The following is a 13,497-nucleotide window of genomic DNA, read 5'->3' as shown; positions in this document are numbered from 1 at the left end:
CGAAGGTAAGAGAAATTAGGGCTCATACAGAGGCACACAGAACGTCTCTTTTTCCCCTCGCTGTATTTGTGAATGGAATGGGACAGGAAATGTCTGATAGTGGTAGAGGGTACCCTCTGGCATGCACCATATGGTGGCTTGTGGAGCATGTCTGTAGACATAAATGTAGATGTAGAAATGCTGGGTATACTGAGCAACTAAACATTCTAAGTTGGTGTAAACTGTGTAACTGCATGAACTAATTTTACATTAGTTATCCCATTTCAGCACTGGAAGGTGACTGCTGGAAGTAATAGGGTGACAGGAAATACAAAAGCCCTTGTTACTATGGAAACAACCAAATCAACAAGAAGGGCTTCAACACACAGAATATTCTACCGGAATCTGATGAAAAGTGGGGAGGAGCAGATTAAAGTGTGAAAGAAGGAAGAGAACAACCATAATTTCCACACACAGCAGAAAATACGACTGAAAATGACCCCAGCCTCTGCGAGTAAGCTCTTTGAAGGGCTGGTCCAAAAGGTACCTGTTGCACCCCCAAACCCCCAATGGTGTGTCAGGTCCAGCATCTGTAATGCTAAAGGTGATGCCAAGCTCATAATCAAAACAGAAGAGGATCTGAGCTTTGTACAGTCGCAAGATGCAGAGAGGTCTATACCCCAGCTAGTGTTACTGAGTCAGCAAAGAGTACCAAGATGTGAGCTAGCGCGTCTGCTGAAGTTGGCAGATATGGGGAGGCCATGTCAATCAGGCATCGAAGACCAGTCCCATAAAGCAATAAGATTCCACCACACTGAGCAACTGGTCGTCAAGGTAGAGTTCTGGGTGTCAATGGACAGTATGACTGAGACAGAAGCGCATGACCCATGCCTTCATGGCTGAAAACCAGAACCCATGGGAGACAGCCCAGGAGTGAACATTTTCATGGTGCCCTGCTGTCAGCGTTCAGCAAAATCCACAGCTGAGGAGCAATAATAAATGCAAAACTGTCAGCACAGATGATGATGACGATGTTAGGTTTGTGGGGCACTCAACTGCATGGTTATCACCGCCAATACAAATTCCCAACCTTTGCTCAGCCCAATCTCGTCACTTTCACGAATGATGATGAAAGATGAGGACATCACAAACACCCAGACATCTCAAGGCAGGTGAAAATTCCTGACCCCGCAGGGAATCGAACTCTGGACCCCATGCTCGGGAGCGAGAATGCGACCGTGAGACCACGAGCTGCGGACCTGTTAGCACAGAGGAAGGGTGGCACTGTAGGGCACTGTGGGAAGTGCCAACTTGAATCTGAAATGCAGGTTGTGACAAGAAGTTTTGGACAAAAATGAGAGTGGGCCCCAGAGAACCCACTTGTGCACAGTGATGAGGATGTGGTGATGCCATATAGTGTCATAAGCCTTTTTTGGAAGTCGAAGAAGACAGTGATAAGTTGTTGACTGGATAGCAGACTCTAGTCAGACCAAACTGTCAGCAGTAGAACAACCATAACAAAAAATCACCCTGCGACAGAGTCACAAGACCCAGAGACTCAAGGTATCAACACAGCTGCTGGCTGATCATCGCCTGAGCTTGCAAACAACGTTAGTGAGACTAATTGGCGAACAGCTGTCCATCTCACGAGGGTGTTTCCCCAGTTTCAGAATGGTGACAAACACAATCTCTTGTCATGGAAACGGGAATACACCTTCGTTCCTGATAAGGTTGGAAAGAGCAAGCATGTAAATTGGCAATCCACCTATAACTGTTTGTGCAACTGTGTGGATGAGGTCTGGCCCTGAAGCTCTGTCAGGACATCGCGCTACAGCACTGAGGAATTCCCACTCACTGAATGTAACATTATGTGGCTCCAGGCAACATACAGTGAAAGATAAGTTAATTTGCTCCACCCGCTGTTCCATGATATGAAATGCAGGGCAGCAATTCTCAGATACAGAGGCTCGAGCATAATGTAAAGCAAAATGTTCACCAACAATGCATGTGTCAGTGTAGACAACAACATTCAGAGAGATAACAGGTACACCACTGTGAGACCGGCGTCCAGAGCAGCATCAAATTTTGCCCAAACCTGTGAGGGTGGGGTACAAAGTCCAATGACAACAACATACCATTCCCAGCATTCTCGTTTCTGTCTTTTTATGAGGTGGCAGATCTGGGCACAGAGCTGTTTAAAGGCAATGAGGTGATCCATTGACAGATGTCAGTCATAGCCTTGGAGAACTCGTCTGCAATAACTAATGGCCACGGAAATTTTGGGGATTCACCAAGTTACTATCTTCCGATGGGGAAGTCCCGATGAATAGCAGATTGCTAAGCCAGCTGCCTATAGAATGGCTGCAGTTGTGCTTTGGACAGCCACATTATACATCCATGTGGTGGGGTGCTAACAGTGGTGGCAGAGGCAAAGGCATCCCAATAAGCTTTGTTGAGAGCCCACCTGGGTGGATGCCCACAGGAGTGATGTCGAGGAAAGGTCATGGAGATTGGAAAATGATCACTGTTGCACAGGTAATCATGCACTCTCCAAAGGAAGAAGGGGAGAAGACCTGGGCTGCAAATGGAAATGTCAAGGACCAAATACAGCCCACATGCCACAATGACGTGTGTGGGAACACCAGTATTTCAGAGGCGAAGATCAAGCTCTGGGAGCAAGTTTTCAACAGCTTTACTGCAGCAAACAGTTTTAGTTCATCAAAAAAGGTCATGGGCATTGAAATCACCCAATATTAAGTGGGAGGTGGGTAACTGAGAAAACAGTGAATGTATTTTGGGACACTTCACTGTCTGGAGGGAGATACATATTACAAACGGTGAATTTCAGAGACATCCTCACATGAACAGCCACAGCCTACAAAGTCATACTGAGTGGCAAGTGTTTGCTACAGACAGATTCAGAACATATGTGCGAACACCGCCCAACAGGCTTTCATGGTAAGTGTAAGTTTCAAAATAGCTCCGATGGCTGCAGAGGGTAGGAGCCTGCATTACTGGGAACCAAGTTTCCTGAAGAAAAAGAAACACATAAGAGACATCGTAACTCAGCCAGTTGGTGGGAAAAAACAACAGTTCTACTGGATGATCATGCTATCAGTATCCTATGGAGACATTAAGGGGCCATGGAGGCAGGTCATGCATCAGGGCTGTCTACAGTCACCAGTTACGAGACTACAGCATAGATACAGGGTGTATACACAGACAAGAAAAGAAAATAATTCCAGGATTTCTCGGTTAAAAATACATTTTCTCCCAGGTGAAAATACACTTTTTCCTTGTTAAGTGACAGTATACTTTTTCTCGGAACAGTAAAACTTATCAATCCTTTGAATGGTTATGGTTTTATACACCAGTGTAGAATTTCCCGGGAAAGGTCTTTGAAGTGCAGCAAGATGTACGCTGCATATTTTCGTATTATGAAAGTATAAATTTGAATTCCACCAAACACCTCATGTCACTTTCAGAAGCACTGAAATTGAGATTGGAATGCACTTTTGTAAGCCAGTCATAGCTCATGTCACGTGATCTCGCCAGCCGATGACAGTGGATATTAAGAGCATAGGACACATGACGTAGTCAACCAAGCAACATCACTGTTAAGTAGCACTTATACACAAACTGGAAAAGTCAATGGTTTAAATTAATATACATAGTGTCACTACAAGAAAAGCAAAACTTTCACATATAATATTGGTCTCTAAGATTAATAAGCTGCAAGAGAAGCTACACTTTCACATATAATATTGATCTTTTTTGCGGGTGTTACACTCTAAGCTACATCACACAAATGTGACAGTAAAAGTTTTAATGACAACATAAATGTCTGATATTCTGGGCTCAAAATTTTTCTAAATGGTCTTCCTCAAAGAGTTGATTTTTAAATGAGAGGCAAATGCTCTGCGATTTAAGAAATTCATTGTTCGAACATAGTTCAACTTGCATAAAAGGAAATTTACATCGAAAGTAATGCTTTTCAAACAACCATTCCAATATTTTCCTGCGGCCTGTTAGAAATAGGTTCGTTTCAGCAGTTGCCAGAGAGTACCAGGTAACAGGCATAACCACACTTGCACAGCTGTGATGGCGTGGGAAGCCTGTATGCTCGTACGTATAAAACATTGAAAGATCTTATATTATGTCATAAAAGAAACAAGACATCAGAGGATACTCCAAGAGCATTGGAATTTTGTGAACCGTATCAAAAATAGATAATTCAGCTTACAGTGCACATTCGTACATCCAGATTCAGATGTAAATTTTCTTCGAGAACCAGTACATATTATCTCACATTTGGTTCTTTATTATGGCATAATGCCATATGTACTAGAAGATGAAATTATGCACTTTTGAAATGCAGTGAACAGTTGAAACTAGCCAATAGTGTGGAATTAAACACTTCGTTTCAAATAAATTGACTGCCTCAGCAGAAAAGATTAACAAAAGCCAAATTTCTTTAGCAAACTGACAAAAATAACTTATTGTTCTGCAAGGCGATTAACGCTCGACTGTTAGAAAGGGGGAAATAAAATCTGAAACTAATAACATATTTTAGCCTTCTGTAATTATGTGAATGTATTTTTTTATTTCACATGATAGCTCCCGGCCACAGAAATCCGTTTTGTTTTCATTTGACGCGAGAGCAACAAACGAAGAGGAAGCAGCAAAATCACTAAACGTAAACACGGGTCACGTGGAGACTACCCACCTCCCCACTACTACTCAGACTGCTCTGTGCATTAGCCCCGATCTATGATATTTCCATGGCAATATTAGATAGTGGTCCCCCCCCCCCCTTCCTCCATCCCTCGAGAATTTGAGATAGGATACCAAAAATTTAAAATCGAATTTTCAAAAATATGTTCATTTTGTAGTGCATATCTTTCTGAAGAATCTGATATATACAACATGTGTTCAAGGAAATGTAAGACATGTTATTTGGTCTTAAGTGCACCAAAGTGCAGTGCCACACCTCTACACACAGCATTCTTCTATCACACGCCATTGTACTTCGCTCTGTGGAATTCAAATGTATATTTTGTAATGGATGCCATCAAACTATATTCAGGACAGTGGAAATTAAAATGTCCTGTGGTGTCTCTCCTGTTACCAATTGGTCAGTTAGACATCCAGCCCCTCTTTTTTCTTTTAAAAAAAAAACACTCACAATTAATATTGGATGGGATTATTTGTATCCCGGAGAACAAGAACTCTTCAGAAAATTTGCTCTCTTTATTGCCCATTAGCTAATAACTTGCCTTTTTTTTTGTGTAACATAAAATTAAATCTTCCATAATTTGTGTGATGTCCCCATTTCTTCTCCTACCTCATTCTAACATGAAATCAATAAAGACAAGTGACAAGCAAGATGGTACACATTTCTTCAATCCTCAAGTCCTGGCATTTTTTCCTCTCTAACCCTGCTACGGCTTTACATGGTGTCCTTTCCTTTCTGCGATAGGATCTATTACCTCATTAAACTGCATCAAATGTTTTGCCACAAGAAAAAACGAAAAGTCATTGTCTAATACTGAAAAAGCTGTTAATACAAACAGTACCCAAGACTGGTGTGGTTTCTCGATCTGATTACGTGAATTTTGTCACTGTCTGCTACATAAAATGAAATAGGCATGTCTAACATTGCAGCAATTTGAACATACACCAAACAAACAGACTGTTTTAGCACAAACGGTCACTTTTTTTTAACAAGAGAGAATATAATTCAGAAAGTACCAATATCAAATGCCTATTAGGCCTACTACAAGCAAAAAGCTTTATGTTCGGAAATAGTTTCACATTTCATTCACACTCTCAAGCTTCTCAAGCATGAGACCGAAAAGTAGTAGAACAAAATTTTTAAATAAATTTGGAATCATCATATTCTTCCATAATTTGTGTGATGTCCCCATTTCTTCTCCTACCTCATTCTAACACGTCATCACTAATTCTGTCACTATTCCTGCCAGTGTTAAAATTTATTCTCCGGTTAATTTCACTAACCCTGCCACAATCAACTGCTTAGTTATCTGGCGTTTATTCTCCTGTTAGGCGTACATGTTCGTACAACATGTTTTCTGTGCTACTTCCAGAATAAAACTTAGGCAGCTCCTACCAGGGTCTTTATAACTGTCCGTTACTAGTGTAGCAGTCCGGCCAAAAATTTTCTACCAAAATTTCGTTTTCTTGGATACACCAAGAAGATAATACATAATCTTTCTAGCCTGTTATTCCTGTTAGTAGTTTATTTCCACTCTGGTAGTCTGAATCTATGGATTTCGCTGGTAATTATAACAACGCTGATCATTCGCAAACCCAGTCAATCACATAAATAAACAGCGATTGACATTCACCCGTTCGGCTTTCTTCTGCTCAGCTCGTATAGCCCCGTCGCCTTCTGTCTGCAGGAAAGTTTATTTCTAGATGTGACGGGGATTCCCCTGGCAGAGACATGACATACACTATGCACACATTCAAAAATCAACTTATGATTCATTCAGAAATAAACTTAGAATATGATCACAAATGTTCAAAAACCAACAGGGATGTGTTTCAAAATCATATGAATAATTGATAGACCAACATGCACTGGATACTAGACGCTTTGTGAAAAAAGGCTTTTTCCTCAAGAATATAAATTCTTGCTGTCTGGGGCCGATATCCCAGTTTGCCCCCATTGAATCTGGCAGCTTGCGCGCGCCAGTAAAATTTTTCCAGGTAGCATCTTGCTGCTACTGGTTATACAGCTAAAAGCTGCACTTCTGTAGCCAGAAACAGGAGAAGGTACTACACATGCATGACTCAACTGCGTATGCCCATGAGCCCGCTAGCAACTGCTCAAACGAATCTAACATAAACAGTTGTGACATCACGCTCAACGGAGGCAATTTGTTGTTATGAAGCACTGCACAGTCTTCCTAAAGCCTTTGACACATTTTGCTGTTGGCAGACGCTTGTATGAGTACTGTGTTTTGTTGTATATTTCGCATTTTCTTTTTTTTTTCTTTCTTTTTCCCTCTCGTTCATGTTTTATTGCTGCAATATTATTCTGCAGTAGTGAGATACAGTAATATCCTTCGTTAGAGTATTGTTTCTTACCAGTCAAAATTACAAAAATTTAACTAAAAGCTAAAACAAAACAAAAAAATCTTGGAAATCTAAAAAATTCCCGGGTTTTCCCCGGTTTTCTCCCGGATGAAAAAATTCCCCGATCTCCCGGGTCATATACACCCTGTAATACATATTGGTTCGGAAACAATGGTGTGTGTGTGTGTGTGTGTGTGTGTGTGTGTGTGTGTGTGTGTGTGTGTGTGTGCGTAGGGGGAGGGGGGGGCATAGGGGCCACCACAGACACCGTCTCAAGAGGTGGAATGTCCAGAGCCTGGTGGCATGGGGGTCACTGGTCTCCCTTTCTTGGAAGAATTCCTCTTCTTCTTGTTCTCTTTAGACAATTTCAATGTCTGTGAGGACTTGTCTGCCCAAGATTCTGGGGCAGAGGAAGAACACTAATAATGACCTGCAACCCGTGGCTCTTTCTGCCAGTGGCTGGCATCTGGTTGTAGATAAGCAGATTAGTGGCAAGAGAGTATCACAAAGGACCTCTTCCTGGAAAGGGCACTGCTTCTCTGCCCACGGATTGGGGACTGCGTTGCTGGTAGTAGGATAGTTGAAGCCCACTAAGGGGGTGCGGGCGGAAGCAATAGGAGGAGAGTGGCGGGGGGGTGGGTGGGTGGGGGGGGGGGGTCCCAATCACCAAAGGAGCCGGTGTTGTCTAGGAGCCTGAGGGCCCGACATAGAAGACATGGATGGCAAAGGCACAGTCAATAAAGAGGATGATGATGTACATACACTATGTGGTCAAAAGCATCTGGACACCTGGCTGAAAACAACTTACAAGATCATGGCACCCTCTATCGGTAATGGTGTTGGCTCACCCTTAGCCTTGATGACAGCATCCATTCTCGCAGGCATATGTTCAATCAGGTGCTGGAAGATTTTGTGGGGAATGGCAGCCCATTCTTCAGAGTGCTGCACTGAGGAGAGGTATCGATGTTGGTCAGTGAGGCCTGTCACAAAGTCGGCCTTCCAAAGCATCCCAAAGGTGTTCTATAGGATTCAGGACAAGACTCTGTGCAGACCAGTACATTACAGGGATGTTATTGTCGTGTAACCACTCTGCCACAGGTCATGCATTATGAACAAGAGCTCGACCATGTTGAAAGATGTAAGTGCCATCCCTGAATTGCTCTTCAACAGTGGGTAGAAAGAAGGTGCTTAAAACCTCAAGGTAGGCCTGTGCTGTTATAGTGCCACAGAAAACAACAAGGGGTGCAAGCCCCCTCCATGAAAAACACAACCACACCATAACACCACCACCTCCATATTTTACTGTTGGCATTACAAACGCTAGCTGATGACGTTCACCAGGCATTCGCCATACCCACATCGGATCACCACATTGTGTACTGTGATTTGTCATGTTTTCCCGCTGTTCAATCATCCTATGTTTATGCATCTTACACCAAGCGAGGCGTCGTTTGGCATTTACCAGTGTGATGTGTGGCTTATGAGCAGCTGCTCAAGCATGAAATCCAACTTTTCTCACACCCTGCCTAACTGTCATAGTACTTGCAGTGGATCCTGATGCAGTTTGGTATTCCTGTGCGATTGTCTGGATAGATGTCTGCCTATTACACATTACGACCCTCTTTAACTGTTGGCGGTCTCTGCCAGTCAACAGACGACGTCGGACTGTACGCTTTTGTGCTATACGTCCCTTCACGTTTCCACTTCACTATCACATTAGAAACAGTGGAACTAGGGATGTTTAGGAGTGTGGAAATCTCGCGTACAGAACATATGACACAAGTGACACCCAATCACCTGACCACGTTTGAAGTTCGTGAGTTCCACAGAGCGTTGTCCGATGACTACTGAGGTCACTGATATGGAGTACCTGGCAGAAGATGGCAGCACAATGCACCTACTATGAAAAACATATGTTTTTGGGGGTGTCCGAATACTTTTGATCACACAGTATAGTGCACGCCATTGTCATACATGTTGGATGTTGATGGTCGTATTTCTTTTTGGCCTCTTGATACCCCAGTAAGTCACGAGTCTTGTATTCTTCAATTTTCTTTTTTTTTTTTTTTTTGAAAGAAAGTGCAGCCAGGTGAATAGGCAAATGGTGCTCCCCACAATAGGCAAATGGTGCTCCCCACAACTGATACAGATGGAGGGAGGTGCACAAGGAGCATTAGTATACAATGGACATCCACAATCATTACACGGGGCAATGGCGATGCAACACAAAGACGTGCCCAAATCGCAGTCATTTGTAGCACCATATGGAAACATACCGCTTTACACTGCATCGATACACCATCACCTTGACATTTTCGGGCAATGAGTCAGCTTCAGAAGCAAAGATGAAGACTCCAGTATCAACCCTATTGTCCTTTGGTCCCAAGTGGGCATGACAGAATGTGACATTCAAAGGTGATACCCTGAACTATATTGAGACTGGTACAGGAAGTTGAAGTTATAGTTACAAGAATGTCACACAGCTTGTCAGAGGGGAGCAACACCTGTGACTGAGCAGGGGAGGCTGTTTTAATAAAAATGAAGCCACTTTTTATTTTTGAAATAGCTGCTACTTCCCCAAACCAGTTCTTGGCGTGTTCAACAAAGAACAGTCACTTTGCAGTCAAAAACAAATCCCCCACTGGTCTCAAACAAACTAAGTATGGAGGGGGTGAGGGGGCAATTTCTTCCCTTGTCTCTGAGCCCTATGTTCCTCCCACAGTGTAGCCAAGGAAGGAAACATTTTGGGGTCATATCTTCATGTTGTGGTAAGTCTTACCTTCAGAGAAGACTGCTGGGGCCTTGCAGCCACCAGCAGAAGAATGTTTAATTCGTTTCATGTGCGAATCTTCCACCAGGGTGCCACCCACTCCTAACAAAGACACACCGCATGCATGCCACAGCAAAAGTTACCTGGCCTGTAAACTGTTCCCCAAAGTCCTTGTGGCCCAGCCATGACAGGGATGTAATTCTTGGTATGCATGGGGATCTCTGCTTGGTCAAGGGGCTACCACCATGCACGTACTTGATGACCCCCCCCCTCCCCCCCTCCCAACAGAATGGCTACCATGCTTCATTTCTGTAAAATTTGGAAAAGAAATAGCAGGTCAATGATGGGAACCACATAGTTCAGAATGAAAAGTTATACAGTGCTGGAAGGGAATAAAACGATTGTCTAAAAACAGAAACAAAATCCAAGCACCATCAGGAACAAGAAGACCATCCAATGGAAAGGAAGATGGGGAAAAAGAATAGTAGAAGTATAGACTTTCATTGCAAGGAAAGGGAAATAGAACTGTTGGGGCTCTGTAGTGGACAAGCACTCACAAAACAGATGAGAGCTCACTGGAGGTTAGGTTGATGATATAGGGTTACACTGGGCACATTACAAGACCACCTCAGGTTTGCATTTGGACAGCATGCTTTACATTTCTGACATGTAAAAAATGGTAGCCGTTGCCCTGTATTTGAGGTCTCCATAGTATTATCCTTCAACAAGATTACACATTGTTCTGACTTAGATCAATGCAGAGTGTGTTCAACTGTTATCTTAGTGAGCAAGTTCTCCACATCCATCACCCACTGAAAGCATCTGGTCACGGATCGTTGAGAGAGTATCTCACCATTATTCTCTAGCCACTGCTACTGATGAACTCTGGCACAGAGTTGAAACATCATGGAATAATGTACCTGTATTTTCCATTCTCAGTCCCACTTGATAACAAGCCAGGATGCAGCCATTGCTGCTGCCAGAGGTTGCAGCTCTGTGTATTGAATTTCACATTGTGCATACACCCACAAGCTAAACATATAATCATGTATTATTCGTACTATACTGAATCTGTAAAGTTTCCTTATTTGCTATCCATCCTGGTGTCACAATTTTAACGGGCAACAGTCTAGCAAACTATTCATAGATGTCACTCTCCAAAACATCCTCAAAGGTACCACAGCTGGTCCTGTTTTTTATAAAGAGGGTGATTTTACCTGTAAAATCAATTGGTTTGTGAAAAGAGGAAACCAGCTGAACAATTGATAACTAAAGATGCAACACAAATCGAGCTCTAATTTCAGTTTGTGGGCGAATCCATTTGTGTGTGGGGCTACTTATCTGATTCTATGCATTCATTACATGTGTTGTCTACTTGGTAATCTGGTAGTTATATGCTGTGGGATGTACTTATGTGGCGAAAGCTTACAATGAAGAAATGAGAGAATGAATTTTGATATTTTCCTCTTGCTTAAAATAATATGATGGTGAGATCTAGCCTACTCATTTAGAAACAAAATGATACATGTGAGATTTCAGTATTTATGCTGACACTCCCTTCTCCCCTGATGTGACAGATATATATGTATATGTGCCCTACTGCAGAACTATGTTCTCTGAATCTTATTCACTGCACACAATTCCATCCACAGGATGAGACGTGATCTACAAACTGCCATAGTTCTGCAAGCAAAGTCTAACGATTCCCACTCAACTGTGACATTAATCAACCAACAAAAAATTAAGAAGGGTTAACACTTACAATTAGTAAGAGGAACATGGTTGGTTGTGAGCTGTTAATTGTATTCACACGAAAAAGATGTCTCACATATCTTTTAAAAAATAATATGCCTGACAGAACTTACATTTTTTAAAAGAATATACAGCAGCACAGCACTAATGCCCGAAAGCGAAAGTGCAACAGCAATAGGAACAAGAGGTAACTTAATATTCATTGTTGAGCTAACAGCTGGGTTCTTCCATCAATTCTCAAAAATGTACAGCCTGCAAAAAGTAAGAAATGATGACAAATCAATAAAAGTTAATACCCATTATTACACTGAGAATTAGAACAACATACAAATTCACAATCAACGAATTAATTGTATTTTTTAAACACAATACATTGATGGATTTTTCCTCATTTGTGCTCACATTTTTATTCGAATTCTGTTTCACTGGTGCAACTTTGGCTAGTTTTGCATTTGTGAAGCATACAAAGTACCTCTGCAGTTTGGTGCCACAAAACTGATAGGTCCACTGTCACTGCAACAGTAGAAAACAATTTAAAAAAGAAACTGGAAAAATATAAATGAAAATTACGAAATAGCATAGTTGACGGGCCTAGTGCCAGTTTATGGGATGCTTAGATAGTATATATGCAATATGTTTACAAGTGTTAAAGTATCTATTAACTGGTATATAATACCTGCCATCTACAGATTTCTGTATAATGCACTCATTTTAATTTGATAAAAAGGAAAAAAAAAAACAATTTTTCAAACTTTTTTACAAATGAAACCATTATAACCAGGGTTAGAATTTTTAGGCACAAATTTCAGAAGAAAAAAAGGAAGGGGAAGAGTGATAAAATAAGGTTAAAAAGTGCTCATTTACTCAACTAATTCAAAAAATTCTAATTTGTAGAATTCTCGGGTGTCTGGCCAGGTCACATAGTAATTCCTCCACAATACTTCAGCAAACAGACACGTTGCCATCTTCAGGTGGTTTCTGATGAATGCTGTGCTGCTCCTCTCGATATCCTGTATACAATGTGTGTCCAAAAACTGACGAAACATATTTTTTTCTTTTTTTCAGATTTATTGCCAATATATGTACAAAGCTTAAAAATTCTTCAAAGGAGTTACTGTTAGCTCTCAACACATTTTTACAGCACTTCAGCCTCTGGAAGGCCTGAACATTGTCCTGCCTTTTAGATGTCCTCACTGCTCTCAAAACAGCATCCTTTGTGGGTCATTTTAATCCTGGGGACCAGGAAGACGTCAAGTGGACAGAAATCAGGACTACAGAATGACTGCGGCAGCGCTGTCACGTTGTGCTTGACCAGGTACTTGCGAACATGCAGAGATGTGCGGCTGGGTGCATTGTCGTGACGCAGCAGCCTGGTAGTAGCGACATCTTTTCACACTTGGAGGACCTTTTTTCTTAATCTTTCCAGAACATTGACTTAGTGGGTTGGTTGGTTTAAAAGAGGGGGGAAAGGACCAAACTAAGGGGTCATCAGTCCCTTGTTTCGAAGGAAACAATGCCACAAGGGTGAGAATAAGACAATGAGACTTACAACACAAAACAGAATGAAAGGAAAAACCACAACCACAACTCCAGGGCAACAAACACTTAAAGAGGGCAAAAGGGGACAAGAAAACCACAAAGGCGCAAGAAACAGGTAGAAGAGGTTAAAACAAGACGGCAGGTTATCATGGCTGGCTGACCATAAGGATAAAAAGGAAAAGCCAGCCACTCTGCAACACATTAAAACCTCCACCATGAAAGCACTAGGGTGGAGGACACACAGTGACAAAGGACATGTGCTAAAACTTACAACAAATGATAAAACTCACCCTCACGAATAAAACGTAAAACTAAAGCTGCCATTGAGGCATTGTCACCCAACACCCGAAGGTAGG

The 13,497-nt window shown here is 42.0% G+C and overlaps 1 protein-coding gene across 1 annotated transcript in view; it reads right to left on the bottom strand.

The window, feature by feature from the left end:
* Positions 1-13,497, bottom strand: part of LOC126236101 (tudor and KH domain-containing protein homolog) — a 76,647-nt gene that overhangs the window by 47,389 nt on the left and 15,761 nt on the right. The window contains exons 2-3 of the mRNA XM_049945171.1: positions 12,005-12,115; positions 11,716-11,854 (exon numbers count right to left, since the gene is read on the bottom strand). Coding sequence (XP_049801128.1) covers positions 11,716-11,805 — 90 coding nt within the window. The 5' untranslated portion in view covers positions 11,806-11,854; positions 12,005-12,115. The remainder of the gene's footprint in view (positions 1-11,715; positions 11,855-12,004; positions 12,116-13,497) is intronic.

Source organism: Schistocerca nitens, chromosome 2 (genome assembly GCF_023898315.1).
Source record: "Schistocerca nitens isolate TAMUIC-IGC-003100 chromosome 2, iqSchNite1.1, whole genome shotgun sequence".
NCBI lineage: Eukaryota > Metazoa > Arthropoda > Insecta > Orthoptera > Acrididae > Schistocerca > Schistocerca nitens.
The sequence above is the reverse complement of the archived record's forward strand: the minus strand, read 5'-3'. Positions and strand labels throughout refer to the sequence as shown.